The 15,887-nt window shown below is 47.4% G+C and overlaps 1 protein-coding gene across 4 annotated transcripts in view; it reads right to left on the bottom strand.

The window, feature by feature from the left end:
- Window positions 1–3,336: 3,336 nt before the first annotated feature.
- Window positions 3,337–15,887, bottom strand: part of BPIFB1 (BPI fold containing family B member 1) — a 37,129-nt gene continuing 24,578 nt past the window's right edge. For all 4 annotated transcript variants that reach the window (XM_090286240.1, XM_090286239.1, XM_090286236.1 and 1 more), the window contains exons 7-16: window positions 14,511–14,574; window positions 12,657–12,742; window positions 11,498–11,677; window positions 10,536–10,589; window positions 9,900–10,058; window positions 8,563–8,630; window positions 7,637–7,682; window positions 6,662–6,725; window positions 5,669–5,745; window positions 3,337–3,495 (exon numbers count right to left, since the gene is read on the bottom strand). In XM_090286240.1, the coding sequence (XP_090142366.1) occupies window positions 3,463–3,495; window positions 5,669–5,745; window positions 6,662–6,725; window positions 7,637–7,682; window positions 8,563–8,630; window positions 9,900–10,058; window positions 10,536–10,589; window positions 11,498–11,677; window positions 12,657–12,742; window positions 14,511–14,574 (831 nt within the window). In that variant the 3' untranslated portion in view covers window positions 3,337–3,462. The remainder of the gene's footprint in view (window positions 3,496–5,668; window positions 5,746–6,661; window positions 6,726–7,636; window positions 7,683–8,562; window positions 8,631–9,899; window positions 10,059–10,535; window positions 10,590–11,497; window positions 11,678–12,656; window positions 12,743–14,510; window positions 14,575–15,887) is intronic.

The raw sequence follows: 15,887 nt of genomic DNA, 5'->3' as shown, positions 1-15,887 counted from the left end.
GGGACTAAGGAGTCCACAATACGCCTTTTGGATATTGTGGAGATCATTGAGGTAACTCATGTAGACGTCAGCAGAGAGCCTGGCGCATAGGAAGGGTTCAGAAGAAGTTACTTATTTTAATTTCCATTTTATAGATGAAAGAACTGAGACTTAGAGACATTAAGTGATTTTCTCAAGCTCATGCAGCATGTCTGAGGCAAAATTGGATTTGAGATCAGGGTGCAAAGAGGGGACTGGCTACCCTGCGAAATGGAAATTCAGTGTTACTATGTAGCGTGGCTCCAAGACCACCCAAGTCCTCACTCCCCATCAAACTGCTGTGCAAATGTCCTCTTCCGTAAGTATCCTGGCACCACCATGGCGAGTGTGCACAGCTGGCTGTGTCAGCATGGACTGACTGTCCAGTGTGGTTAATTTGATGGAAGGCAAATTCATCTCTAGGTGGCTTTTAGATTTTCCACAGGATTCTCCCTGTAATTAATTCCTTTCCCTTCCACAGCTTAGAGATGTGGTTAGGGCAGGTGTTAAACTTCATTTTTCAGCTGGACATACCAGGCAGAAAGTCTGATGGTGGAAGAGTGGGTTATGGAAACCAGGAGCTGCCCAGGAAATGCTAGGTCAATGTTAGCTAGTTGTGTAATTCTTACTTTGGGTAATATTAAAAGCAAGTGGCTGATTTTAGTATGATTCAGAAGCATATTTTTGATGGGATGTACTTATTCTAGAATCTCGGTGTCATTTTTGGTTGGAAGACTCTTTAAAAGATGGCAGGTCCCCCTCATTTCTGTTGACTGGGTCTCAACATTACTGCCAGATGCTACCTTCCTTCTGCCTGGGGCAGAGAAAGGCTCTGGGGTTAATTCCTCATCTGAGTCACTGGGGTCTGATGTGGGACGTTGGTGGAAGCTTGAAGATCTCCCTTCCCTCCCAAAATCTGGCCTCTCTAAATGGGACTGGAGGGTAGAATTTGGCTGGAGCCTCATAGAATCTGTCTGTTTTATCTCACTGACTAACCCCTGATGAGAAGAGGTTTTCTGGGGGTCTCCTCCATAAAAGGGAAGCCCTAGAAAGGACACAGAGGTAAAAAACCCATTACTGCTTCTCTCTGAGCCTCAGTTTATTGATCTTGTAAAATGGGACTGTTAGTCTCACAGGAAGTGCATAACTCTGTGCTGGGAACTGAGTAGTCCTCAAGGAATAGAGGCTGTTATTTGCCACTGTTCTATTAAGGAATGTGAAAACTGGGTCATTGTCCTATTGTGGGTTCAGTTGGGAAGCTGGGGTAGGTGGGTGAGGCTTGGATTCCCATCAGTTCACTGGCTGTGTGTTACTTGATCTCTCATCTGTAAGACAAAGACAATAATACTTCCTGATAGGCAGGAGAGGTTATTGAGATAGCACTTGGCGTTTTTTATTTTCTGGGGCTAATAAGATTCAGAGAGAATCTTATTTAGATCTGAGAGTTCCTTCCTCAGGGGTTCATGGATGGCAGTTGTGTTTCAGGGCTCAAATAGAAGGAGGCCAGCACAGAAGACATCTTATCCTATGGGAGGTGAAGACCCAAGAAGTGATGAAGTTGCAGAGAATAGAAGGAGTAAATGGTTAGGCGTTGCTTGGTGGTCATGTAGTCAGAGCCTCAGTTCCCTCATTTGTCAGGTGGGGTTGCTATAGGCTGTGGGGAAGGCCGGGCGGGTGAAAAGTCCGTTAGACCCTTAGCACAGTACCAGCTGAGCAAGTGCTTGTGTTTTTTCGGGTTCCCCAGAAGAATCTGAGTTGCAGGTAGCTTATTTGGGAGGTGATCCCAGGAGACACTGGCAGGGGAGGAGGAAAGTGAGGGAAGGAGACAGCCCATAGAGGTGTGTCATCAAGCAAGTGACTCCAGGGGCATCTGGGGCTCAGTCCCGCTGGGGTGTTGTGGGAGCTAGTGTGGAGTTGTTCCCTGCCCCCATGGGGTGAGGAAGTGGGGTTATTTATCCACTAACCCCCAGGAAGCCCCAGAGGTTGTGGGTAGTTGGAATCCAGGAGCCGTGGCCATGGCTGTTTGGGAGAAGTGCTCCAGCTTGACCAGGTATGGGAGCTGCTCGCTTCTGATGGGATAGCGTCAGCTGCAACAGAGGTCCCTTCATTGGCACTGGGTGGGTCCCAAGACCATAGGCTCTGCCCCATCTTCCAGGCTTCTCAAATCCCAACAGATCCTTGTATGACTCAAGGGAACCAGGAGAGACCTACCCTCGTCAGTGGGGGTTCACACCCAGATTTAATATGATTTAGAAAAACAATGGAATGTGATGTGTGGGGACACAGACCACACTAAGAGTTCCTGGGAGCCGGTGGTGTGTGGCAGCTATAACGCAGGGCCTAGAGCACAGCAACTGCCCAGTAGGGGATCGCTGAGCCTGGTATAAGCGCCTTATGCAGGATCTTATCCTGGACTCTCCATGTCCCTCTTAGCCTAGTCCATGTCTCATAGATGGAAGCTCCTTCTGAGCTGCCTTTCCAGGCTGTGAGCTGTTCTAATGCCTGTTTAGGTTCTGAAGTTGGGTAATGCCTTTCCTGAAATGCCCACCCATCCCTTCCTGCAAGGCTCACTGTGTAACTGAAGGCCTATGTGTGCTGGGCCGGGCCTGGAGTCTGGAGAACAGGGGCCCTATTGTCTGTCCTGAACCTGCTGGCCTCAGGGAGGTCAGAGAGACAATGGCAGTCACCTTGCTGTCCAAGCAGGAAGGGCCTTCATTGATAAGGCCCAACATCCTGGAGGCCAGGTAACAACAGGGACGATGACATCACCCACAGATGACATTATTTGAGCACCTCTCATGTATCTGGAACCAGTCTCTCTCATTTCATTCTCACTACAGCCCTTCAAAATTGGTACTATGATTCTCCCCATTTTACAGAGAAGAAAACTGAGGCCCACTGAGGGGAGACCACATCCCAGGGTCAAACAACCATTGAGAGGGGCCAGGCAAGAACTCAAAGCCTGTCTCCAGAGTCATATTGTTTAGAAAGCCTTCAACCCACCACACTGCCAAGCTGAACAAAGCATGCAATCCTGGCCAAGAGGTTGTCCCACCATAAGTGGATGTCTTAAGGCCAACACAGAAGGAAAGAGGGCACAATTGGCTTTCTTATTCCTGATGCTCAGGGAGGCGGCCAGGACCCTGGATATTATCCACAGGTGGTCTGATATGGCCCAAACATAGCTCGGATGTGGCCCAGATTGGCTCAGAAGTACTTGAATATGATGCAGTTGTGCCTTGGATGTCCAGGCCCCAAGCCTGCCAGGGGCACAATGACTCCTGAGTTGGGACAAAGATACATTCCAGACTGCAGAAGTTATAGACAGCTATTTATTTATTGCAGAGAGGGACACCTACAGAGTTGATTTTCACTGGGAGCCAGCCTACCCTGGATGGCCACTGTCCAAGTCTTCACTGGAAGAGAGGAGAGGGTTCCATGGTTCTACACGGAGGCCGGGGTGACTACAAGAGCATCCTGGAATTGGAGGAGAAAAGTCAAATGGGTTTTTTAGTTCCTGCCTTGTGATTTATGCTGGTTTGTCCTCCTCAAGCTGATCACTGGCCTTGGGGGTCATGACCCTGAACTCACATACAGAATTCCTGGAAGGGTCAGAGGAGTAGGGTCTGTGTGTGAAAAGAGATGCCACACAGGGGTCTGGAGCACAGGCAAAGTATCTGCATGCAGAGTGTGGGATTGTATAGGATTTTTGCCCCCAATCCCAGCGGATCACCAAGACTCCCCCAAAAGTTTCATCATATGGAGATTCCTGGCTATATCCAGTGGGTCTTAAGCAGCTACATTTTTAACAAGGCTCTGGCTTTTTTTTTTTTAAACTATGATATGAAGAACTTAAACTATTAGATTTCCCCCAACATTTCATTATGATTATTTTCAAACATACAGTAAAGTTGAAAGAATTTTATTGTGAGCACTTATATACTCATCACCGAGATTCTACTATTAACTTTTTAAAGCCATACTTGTTATTCTAATATCTAGCCACTTATTTATTTGTTCAACTGCATTTTAAAACATATTGTAAAGCTATAGAAAGGAAATAAGTGTGCTGCTTTGTCTAAAACAAATGAATAGAACAAAATAGGAAATTTGGAAACAGTTACTAAGAATGAAATGATACTTTTCCAACCCAAACTGTAAATGATGTGATGTAAGTTGATTAAGAGGAAAAAATAAAAAGAGGACAGTTGCTAAATGCCCCCTAATGAGAGATCTATGAAGTAAACCAATCTCCAGCCATACAGTTGTTGGGACACCAGTTGTCCATCCAACATGAATCAAGTGCAAGTATATGTCTTGGATTAATAAACTGTTCAGATCTTAATTAGATTATTGTAATGTAGTCCATTAGTGCATGACCTATGTATTCAGACATCTGCAGATTTTTAAGGATGAGGAAGCTGGGCTCAGAAGCCAGAGGACATGCCTGAGGCCCCATGGCTAGAATGAGGCAGAGCTGGGATCAGAACAGGTCCTCTGGTCCCTGAGTCTAGACTCTCCATAGTACTGTTCTCATTATTCTCCATCAAAGACAACTGAAGGGTGGGCATGATTTTTGAGGAGGGCAGCTAATAATAAGTCAAATGTCAACCTGCCTTTGAAGCTAGTTAACAAAGCCTCCTACCCTTCCCCCAAATTTGACTGTAGTGGGTGGGGCATTTTGAGACTTCCTTTCCTCTGGGAATTTCTCTGGAACAGCTCAGGAATTCAGTTGTACCAATCCACAACTTTGGGCAAATTAGGACTAATAAGAGTTACAGGTTTGGTCCGAAATGCCTGCTTGGCCTTTGGTTGGGCATCTTGGCCATGGAAGGGTGGAAGTTACCTGTGGATTTTTTTAATGGTTAATAATTCTGCTTTCAATGTCTCTCTCCCTCTAGGGTGGACTAGAAACTCCAAGAAGGCAGGGTTTTCTCTCTGTTTTGTTCACAGTTGTGATCAATGTCTGGCACACAGTAGGTGCTTAGTAAATTCCTGTTGGTCAGCTGATTGAGATGGACCCACCTCACTGTCATTGGCTCAGGTGGATATTGGGGCCTAAAGCAGAGGGTTATCGGGGCAGGTGCTGAGTGCAAATTTTGACTCTGCCTCCTACTAGGTGTGTGACCTTGGAAACAGACCTGTCATCTCTCAGTCTCAGTTCCTCATCTGTAAAATGGGGATTACAACAGGATGTATCTCATATGGTGGTTTTGAAAAGTGAGCAAAATGCTGCCCGTATCCCAGTACCTGGCACAAAATGATTATGGGTTGTTAAAATATTATTAATGATAATATTTGGGGGTGGGAGTGGTGCTGCTACACCTCCTCTCCCCAGCAGCTGCCAAGGAGAGTCATATGCCCAGTAAGCATTTATTGAGCCTCTGTTGTGCCAGGCCTTACTGAATGAGTGAACAAACAAATGAATGACAGGTAGGGTGGAATAAGCTGGGGGTATATTGACCCTGAAAGGATGGTTGTACTTTTCCACTTTCAGATGAGGAAGTGAGGCCCTGAGAGAAGGGACTTGCCCAAGGTCCCCCATGAGTGAACAGAGGGGCCAGGATTGGAGCACAGCCTGTACCTCCCAGCCCAGGGTTCTCCCAGTGACTATGTCCTCCCTGGGGGAAGGATGTATAACGCCACTCACCTTGGTCAGAGACAATGAAGCTGCCTCAAATCCCAAGGCCTTCACCATCGGCAGTGAGATCCCAGGTCTTAATTTGCCTGAAATAACAAATATGGTCAGAGACCGGTGGACCAGGGGTGGGACTGGGCAGCTGTGCAAGCTCACAGTTCCTAGAGAGGGACTCAGGACCTAGCACGCCCAATTCAGACTGTCCCTTTTGCCTCTGATCATCTGTCCTCCTGCCCAGCACCCACTCAGCCTCATCTCCTTAACCTCTGCCTCCAGCTCCCGCTTGTGGCTGCTCCAAAGGGCACCCATGGAACCTTCTCACACTCCTGCTGAAGGACCCTCAGGACCTCCCAGGGTCCTCATTCCAATAAAATAAAGAAATAAAAAATGTTGGTTGGCATAGGTTACCAATTTCCCCCACCCCTGTGACCTGAGGCTTAATTAGAGTAATTCCCCCTTTTCTCTTGGCTTTCTCCGCTACTAACACAAACACTGATTTTAACAATAGCAATGGCTGAGAAAAGTTGAACATAGACCGTGCTAGGCATCCCCTTCCTCTGCCCTTTACAAACAGCATCTCTTTTATGTTTCTGAGGAAGGTACTCTTATTTCCCCATTTTACAGAGAGAGAGACTGAGGCTCCACATAATAAGGCAGCTTATCCAAGACCGGGCAGCCAGCAAGAAGGGGAATCAAGACTTGTACCAGGTCTGCCTGAGGCCCATCAAGTGAGCTCTCATTTTCTGTTTACAACTCTGTCTCCTGTCGTCATTCCTGTGAAATTGCCAGGGTCATCTTTGCATGCCTAGGCTCTGGAACCAGTAAAGGAAGTTGGAGATGGGAGAGCTCATTTTCAACTGGGTGACTGGGAAGGCTTCCTGAGGTGGAATTTGAACCAGGGTGGCAAATCAATAAAAGGGGCCCCAAATGGAGACTCGGGCAGGAGAAGGATCGCACCCACCCCGAAGCCCTGGGAAGTGCAGAGATAATAGCAAAGGGACGCACCATTCTCATTTGGCAGCAGAACAGAGACGAGGATCTCGGTAGTGATGTCTTTCAGAAGCTCGGGCTGTGAGAGAGAAGGGGCACTGTTGCCCTGGCTGAGATTCCCAGTCCTCCCAGCCATTCCTAGAATGGGCACAGCCCAGCCTCATGGTGAGGACAGCTGGTGGAGATGCTGGAATCCCTAGCCTCCTGCCAGTCAAAGCTGCAAGAACTTCTGGGGGTGACACAAGACCAGCTGGCCCTTGGTCCAGTAGGTGAGGGGATTGGGGTACATCAGAATGATGTATCCCCCATTCCCCACTCTCAACGGCTCCTGCAGAATGTGCCTGAGGAAATTTAGCCCTGTGCATCCTGAGGTTTTGAATTCTCAAGGGAAGTTGAAAGTCCCGATTTTCATGTGGAAACCTCCCCATTTAAAAATATTGGTCAAAAAAATTAAAAAACAAAGCAAAAACCTAAGGACCAAAAGAAGAAGAAGGAGAAGGAGAAGGAGAAGGAGAAAGAAGAAAGAAGAAAAAAAAGAAAAAGAAACAACAAAAACCACCAACCCCCCAGAACCCACACCATGTCAGAAGACAGGACTCAGCCAATTTCAGATGTCTGATTTAGTCTGGCTCAGATGAAGAAACAGGACCAGAGGGAATGAGCTGTGCAGGTCACTGAGATGAGTTTATGTGATTGCAAATAGAAGAGATTGCTTCCTAATTTTGGGTCAAAACTTCACAGAGGGAAAATGAATGTATACCTCTGTGTCTGTATGTGTGTGTTCTCAGCTATGTTCAGCATACAGTAGGTGCTCAGTTAATGCCTGAATCAGGAGGTTGGTCTTTGTGGCTGATAATATGGAGGCAGGCCAGCCCACTATGGGGATGACCATGGGGACCTTGTTGAAAGCACATTCTGGGTGATGTCTCTTTTTGAAATGGACCATCTTGGGCTATGCTGTGTCCCCAGGGACAATTTGTTAATACTCACGTTGAACAGGCCGATGTCTGAGTTCATCAGGTGGAGACGATCAGAGCTACAACAGAAGATGCCCATGAGAATGATCCCTCCGAGTTGCTCTCATTCATTCATTCATTCAACTGTTTATTAAGTACCTACTATGTACCAGGCACAGTGTAAGCTCTGGAGATATAGCATTGAACCAAATAAAATTCTTGCTTTATGGAGCTTACATTGTAATTGGGTGGGGTGGGGAGACAGAAAACAAATAGTTGCCCAGAGAACAGAAAAATCATCCTCAGAAGTGAGGACCATAGTGAACTGGGGAGCTTGGTCTCCTCCTAAAAGGGGGTACCTGATTCCCAGCTCAACTGCTTGCTGCCATGTGGGAATACCGGCCTACAACAACCAGAAATTCTGATTTTTATGTTGGCGACTCATTTACACTAAAAAAAACAAACAAACCTCTAACCCTATCTGGGCTGATCAGAACCTCTCCATGGGCTTGATTTGTCCAAGGAGGTTTGTTTGTAGCCCCTGAACTCCCTCTGGGGCAGCAGGTGGTGAGGTGGTGGGAGAACAGGCAGGGGCACAGAAGGCAGCTGGAGCCCTGTGCTTCTGGGCCGGGCTCCATGACTGTCACTGCCTCTGTGTTGGGGGTGTCCAGAATGGGCCACCTGAGCCCAAGGGGATGATGCTGGGCAGGCTGTTTCTGCAGCCAGGGTCAGCTTGCCCCATGGCTGCTGTAAGGCCACTTCCCTTTTCTTCTCTGTCTCCCACACTCAGTCCTCGACAATGGGACAGTCCAGGTAAGGCAGCCTTTCTACCTGTCCTGGAGTAGCCATCACTGAAGTCACACCCCAGAGACACAAAACACTGTGTTGAAAGAAGCCCAGTAATCAACAGGTGGGATTCATTTTCTTCACCAGTTTCTTCACAATGATTTACATGTTTACCTTATTTCACTTAAGCTGAGCTTAAGTCGGTCACCTTCGGTATGAAACTGAGCTTCTGAGCTGGCTTCCTGCAACAAGAGAAGCCCAGGTCCCATTTCTTTTAGAGACTAAATCAACAGTAGGGTGTGGGGTTCTGTAAGGAGGCTTCAGGGTCAAGTTGACACTTGAATCTCAGCTACAGGCTCTGTGACCTTAGGAAAGGGTTTGACCTCTCTGGGCCTCACTTTCCTCATCTATTAGATGGGATAGTACCTGTACCCACCCCCACTGAACAGAGAGTCACATAGCTTCGTTGTGGGGAATGATGAGGACAGCAGCCAACATACATGGAGCCCTCACTGTGTGTCTGGCAGTTTTAAGTTTATCTAATTATCTCCTTTGATCCTCACAACCCTATGAAGTGGCTCCTATTTTTACCCCACTGTAGAGGTGAGGAAACTGAGGGACAAAGATGATGAGTAACCCCCTGGTGATGTTAACTATTATTACTGTCAGGTCAGAAGCAAAGTTAGTTCTCAAATACAAGTGCCAAAGATATACATCAACTTGACCTGTGGGCTGGGGTGAGTCAGAGGGCAGAGGGCCAGGCTCCAGCTCCAGGTGAGCTGCCCCCAGAGAATGAACTTGTCCTGCAGGCCTGGGCTTGGTGGCCTTTTGAAAAGGGCCTGCCATTGGCCATGGAGGGGCCAGGTCACTGGGCAGTCCGTTCCCACTGCTGGTCGGGGATCAGAATATCCTTCCATACAGGAAGCCTGGGCACTGTGCCTCCCGTGCACCCCCGCAATTGCGTATGAACAACCCACACAGCTCTACACAGTGACTCTGCTGAGCCTCTTACTAACAACTGGGTACTGTCCAGGCTCCTCGGGTAAGCATGGCTCCAGCACCCAGCCATAACTCCTGCATTGTCTCTCTCTCTCTCTTTGCCCCTGTCGTGGATACAGTTGGTGTCCCACTCAGATCCCCTTTCTAGAGCAGGGCATCCATCCCTCCACTGCTGAGTGCTGCAGCTAACGGTCCATGGCTGCTCCTTCTCTGGAGAAATGCTCTTGCTTAAACAGAGCTGCCTTGCTGGAAGGTTATGTCCCTCCTACCCCTGCGGACAGCTGATGGCTGGTAACTGACTGAAAAAGGGATGTAAAATGCCTGACCGACTAATAAAGTCACAGGGTCAGAGTTGGGCCCCCAAAGCTCATGATTCTTGAGTTTAGAACTCCCTATACTCTAATCCGGCTGGGTGACAAGAGTGGTGGAAATGTTTAGCAAAGCAAGAGCAGTGAACAGGAACAGTGAAGGTCCCCCCGATTGCTGCCAATTTCAGGGGTAATTGAACTCACAATGCCCAGGGTGAAGAAGGGGCGGCGGACTTCATTGGTGGCGAATACTTCCAGCACAATCATTTGGGCCACCTTGGCATTGCCCTGGCCCAGAAGGAGCTCTGGGGACTCCTGGGTTAGGATCTTCACAATCTGAGTGTGCCGCAGCTGGTCCGCAGCCTGGAAGAACATCAGACCTGTATGTGGCCTCCCAAGTACTTCACGTTGGTCCATAGGTCCCAGGTGGCCTGGCCCATGCCCAACTTCCCGGCCTCCCTTCTTCCTCTCTGTGCTCCAGCCACACTATCCTCTCAGATCCTGTAATGGACCATTGCTCTCTCCAGCTCACAGCTTTTGATTTCGCTTCTTCCTCTGCCTGGAATACCCTTTCCCCCAGGGAAGCCCTTTCTAGTTTCCCAGACTCTTATCAGGTGCCTTAGAATCTCTCCTTTGTAACTGAAATTATCTGTGTAATTATTTGACTCAGGTCAATCTGTGCTGTTAGACTGAAATATTCGTGAGGACAGGGACTCAGTCTGTAAAAGACACCAGTGCTGGAAGGAAGGAGAGTGATCCCATACATATTTTTATTCCCCAGAGGCCTGTGGATAGACCACAGCAAACACCTATCAAGCTGCAGATGGCCAATGGACCAACCTTTTCACTGATCACCTTGATGCTAGACTTCAGCCGGAGGGCCAGCTCAGGAAGCTGAGGATGAGAGAAAGCCAGAGCAGGTCAGTCTGAGGGGAGAGGGGAGACACACCTCCAGCAGCCCCACTGTTGGGATCCCAAGAACCCTGGAAAAACTGGGCGGGTCCTGTGGTCCAGGCTACATGTTTGCCACTGGTAAAAAATAGCCCTATGTCAGCTGCTGTGGGGCATGGAGTCCCCCCTAGCCTGGACTGTTACTGTGGGTTGGTGGTGGTTGTGGGTTTGTGGGCAGCTCACTTCTCCCAGAGGACACAGAGATGTGATGCAATTCTTACTATAATCATGAATGTGGTTGCTGGTGACCACTCCCTTTCTCTCACCACCTCAGCCCCTTACTCTGAGTTCTAATCCTTAAGAGCTTGCTTATCTGTTGCCTGTCAGCTGTCTTTAAGTCCTGACAACCTCCTGTAACTTTGGGTCAACCCTTTTGCCCCATGGACCTGTTTCCCAATCAATACCCTGGTTGCCTGCTGTGCTGGGCTGATAAGGATTCCAAAGGCTGTGTTGGCATCTAGGTCAATAGAAAGAAGGACCCTGATTGATTAGTAATGTCTGCTATGGGCCCTGTAGTGGACAGCAGCAGGATAGTATCTAAAATGCCCTTTGGTTCAATGGGACTGTTATTAGGTAGAAGCAGGTTTATGAGGTTCCAGAGGGCAGAACTAGGACTAGCGCTGGATGTTACAGGGAAAGCTTCAGCTTTAGAGCTATATGTCAGAGGCAGAGACTATTCGGGGTTGGGTGGGTGGGTGGGGAGGGACCTCTCCATTGCTAGAGGGATTTAAACTGAGCCCGACAGGGGATTCAGGCCCAGGGGCTTAGGGGTCCTTGCACCCCCTTTGATTCAGGAAATTCCCCTGATGCAAGAGCGGTGGTTTCATCCTTTGTCCCATGCTGAGGCTTACCACATAGTCCAATAGGACCATGATTTCTTCTGGAGGGAGCAGGGAAGCCATTGCAGCATTCACCACATCCTGTCTCATGGTGAAGCTGAAAGGGGCGCTGTCCGGGGCAGGCATTGTCAGGGAAATTGCAGATTCACTGAACCATTTGTTCACATTTCCCTGTGAGTCCAACAACTTGGCCTAAGGAGATACAGAGAAGAGAGTTGGCTTGTAGGTTTAACTCTGCAGCATACCCAATAGCAACCTAGAAGGACAAAACATCACTCAGTTTGTTTCCCCTTTTGCGCTTGCTGCCAGGAAGCTTAGCCTGGGATTTAGTGCCTTGCCGTATGTGATGAGTTATCTCAGGTGCCTAGTAACATCTACTTCACCTGCACCCCTCAGATTTTTTTAAACCTTAAAGGTCTTATTTGGCATTTAGATTTCAACTTTTCAGATACCTCACAAACCCCTTGGATGATGGGAAAATTAAAAACCGCAACAAAATTGATGGAAATGCTTGATGCAGCAGTTTTCCAAGGGATACATGAAAACTGGTCTGGGATTCAAGCTGCCCAGGTTGGCCTGGTCCCTGAGGGAGTCCAGCCCCAGTATGTCTGCAGCTCCGTTTACCGGGGTCCTTCCTGCCTGCCAGTCTTCAGTTTCATTTCATTCTCTCCTTGGTGACTATGACTATCTACATTTTACAGATGAGGAAACTGAGGCTTAGAGAGGTGAAGAAACTTGCCCAAAGCCACACAGTCAGGGACTGCTGGAGCTAGAAAAGAAAGGTCTGTGTGATTCTCAATGATGTGTTTTGATCCTGAGCTCTCGTTTCAAGGTAACCAGATAGTTGGGGATTGGCAGAGGCTTGCCTGGGAGAAAGGCCAAAAGCCTCAGTGCAAACCCTCTGGCCTGTGACTGGCAAATCAGCGTTGGAGGACAGATCACCATGGTTGATGTTCTGCATTTGGCCCTTAGATTCTACCTACTGTTTTTCTACATCAGAATGGTTTACATGGGACATGTTCAGCCTGTTGAAATTTTTCTAAATCAGCCTGTGTGTCCTAACTGTGACCAGCATTTTCTCCCCTGAAAGAGATCCACATTGTCTGACCCTCAGTGGTCAGAGAAGGGCAATGATGTCCCCACTTTACTCTGAAGTTTCCATGACACTCACCTTCAGGTTGAGCTGGATGACATCACCCTTGATGGCAGGAGACAGAAGGTCAAAGTTCAGGTGGTTATAGCCGACGGGAACAGGCACTGCTCAGGGACAAGAAGAAAGCTGTGTGAGGGTGAAAGGCAGTATGGGGTGGGGTTGTTTGGGGCCACTTTATTGCATGGCGCAGAGTATGCAGAGAGCAATGGGAGTAATGGTGATGATAATGACAATGATGAAAATGATAATGGCTGACGTTTATTGAACATATATTGAGCGCTTAACTGTGTGAAACCTTTACATGTGTTACCTCATTTAATCCTCACAATAACCTTAAAACCACTAGGTTAAATTTCACAGTCTTTCACTTCAAGCCATTTCGCTTTTCTGAGTGTTGGTTTTCCCATCTGTAAAGTGGGGGTAATAATAGAACCTACATCTTATGCCAGCGTCCTGGTTCAGAACAAAACTAACCTATTGCCTGTAACTCTCCACCTGCCCACTGGACTGATCTGTACCCAAGCGAGTCTGGATCTGGCCACTGGATCCCACATGTTCACCTTGGGATTCCCCACTTGGCTCTGAGGGGGCAGTGACGTCTCAGCTGCCCTTGCTGTTTGGCAGAGAATGGGGAGGGCAGCAGAGGAGGTGGCACAGGGGTGGGAAGGCTGGGAGTAGGTTCTTGGACCTTATACATTCACTCACCACTCTCCCCGTGCCTTTGATTTCTGCCCTGCCCCTGGGGAGCAGAGGAGCCACATAGGCTTCTCTTCTAGCCACGTAGCCTTAGGTAATTTCTTTCTGCCTCAACCTCAGTTTACTCATTTAATAAATGGGGGTATAATATAGTAATACTGGCTTCATAGGTTGTACAGGACTGATACCCAGTAAAGTTGGCTTGAATATGAATTATACCACACTTGAAATTTGAATGACTGGGTTTAAGCCTTCCCCTATCACTAACTTCTTCTGTGAACTTAGATAAATGACTTCATTTTTCTGAGCCTCAGTTTTCTTATCTGTGAAGAAGGGTGAGGATCACTACTTCATGGTGTCGTCTAGGGAGTCAGCCAGACAGTGTATAAAACACCCAGGCCAGTATTTGCTCTATGGGTGTTCAGTGCTACTGATTCCATTCTCTTCTTCCTATTGCCCTCTGGTGGCCTCTTTGAATGAGCTGCTTCAGATCCCAAAACAGTAGGCAGTAGAATTTTCTACTTCTTGCCAATCCCCACTCTGAGGTGTCTAAACACAGCAGAAATTTGAGGTAGGGTTAGAAATCTGTGATCTTCCATTTCTGCTACTCTCAGGGAGGGAGAAATGACCTCCTTCCTGAACATACATCTGGTCTCTTCCCTTGCTCCCTCTTCTCTAAGCCCAGAGTGGTAGCTGCATCATCCATCCATCTATCCATCCATCCTTCCATCCATCCATCCATTCAGCACATGTTTGAAAACACTTCTCTATGCTGCCAGAGAACCTGCTTTGTGCCTGAAATTTTCCTGTAAACGTTTAATCCTCACTAACAATCCTGTGAGGTAGGATATATAAGCCCCATTTTACAGATGAGGAAGCTGAGGATAAGGAGGTGGAGCTGGCTTCCCAAAATCACAGAACAAATCACTGGTAGAGCTGGGATTTGAACTTAGGTTTATCTGGGGCACCCGCTGGGTCACATGGAAACTTGCCCTTAGCACGTACTGGTGAAGTCAGAGTTGTGAATTCCTGTCTATTCATCCCAGGGAGGGATCAGCTGATGCTCTTCCCACCTGCTGCTCAGGTCTGACTGGGGAGGCATGCCCTGGGCAGAGCCAGGGCCTGGTGGTCAGCTCATTAGTAAAGGAAAAAGGTGAGAGAGAGCAGTGCACTTACCCTTCACCAGGTGCAGGAGGTCCTCATGCATGTCCTCAAGAGCCTCCTCGATCAGAGGACACAGCTGTGACAGCACAAACACAGGAGCTCCGTAAGCTCCACACTGACCCATGTCTGGGCCCACATGGCCTGAGTCCCACTGCTGTGCCCATGGCCAACCAAGTTTTTGTCCATGGGGTTGAGGACTCTGGTGCATCCGTTTCCCCAACCAAACCAGCTGCTCAGAGCCTCCCCCCACCACTTTTTCAGCCCCTGGTGAACTTGGGATCCTTTGCAGTAGTTTGTCCCTTGCCTTATGCCCAAGGTGCACCTGGCCCCCCAGAAAAGCCCAATTTTACGAAATTTTCTGCTTTGAGATTCCTTTAAGAAGGCTCTCTGGAGTGGTTTAGTAAACTATTAAATATGATGCAGCAATTACAATAATTGTGAAAATTGTACAATGGCATAGAAGATATATATCACTTAAATAATATCAAATAGTATTGACACTGAAGTGCAGACACACAAACATATGAGTGCGTGCGGATGGAGATTGGAAGGCAGTATGCAAAAGAGAAAACAGCTGCCAAGTTAAGGTAGAAGGATTATGGGCACCCCCCCCCCAAGTTATTTTGTTATTACATCATCTTTTCATTTTAAAAATGTTTTATGGTAAAAAAAATTAGTTATATGACAAGGTATTTTGAACCCCAGGAGGCTCACTGTTTTGAACATATCTTGGAATTTATAGTGGAAATCAATGGTCAAAGTGGAAGAATCAACTTAAGAGAGTTTTAACTTACCTGTGGCGTATACGGGACATATAAAATGAGACTGACTTATGTTTACTGACTCAATCCAACAGGACCTGGTGGGTGACAGATCCCTAAGGACCACAGGTTGGTTTGGGACACTAGTATACTAGAGCCAGCTTGTCCTGGTTTGTGAGGGCAAATTGTTAAATTTTCAAGAATTTCTGAGAGGGTACCATATTCAGACATTATTAAAAGTTAACGTATATAAGCTTACAACTGAATAAATTATACTGAAATCAAAGTTAATAAAAACACAAAACTCATTACTTCCTAGTTATTTTGTTATATCTTACTATTATTTCTTGCTCTTCAGGTTATCTTTATTTATTGTATTCATGTGGTGGAAATACCACATAATGGTGTGCTACTGCACATTTCTTCCCAACTCTGCTCAGTGACATCACATTAGTAGCTTGAAATTGGCCTTGGAGGGAGTGTTTACATCAGAGAAATAGGCAAATGCTACAAATCTGGGCTCCCTCCCCTCAACCGCTCCAGAGTCAATTGTTAACAATTTATCAGCACATCACTCTTCAGTGTCTTCTGGCTGACTTTTGGCAGTTCCATTACCTTGACTTCAATG

The sequence above is a fragment of the Furipterus horrens genome, unplaced genomic scaffold, assembly GCF_987537825.1.
Source record: "Furipterus horrens unplaced genomic scaffold, mFurHor1.1.pri manual_scaffold_8, whole genome shotgun sequence".
In the NCBI taxonomy this organism is placed as follows: domain Eukaryota; kingdom Metazoa; phylum Chordata; class Mammalia; order Chiroptera; family Furipteridae; genus Furipterus; species Furipterus horrens.
Note: the sequence above shows the minus strand (reverse complement) of the source record. Positions and strands in the feature narration are given on the sequence as shown.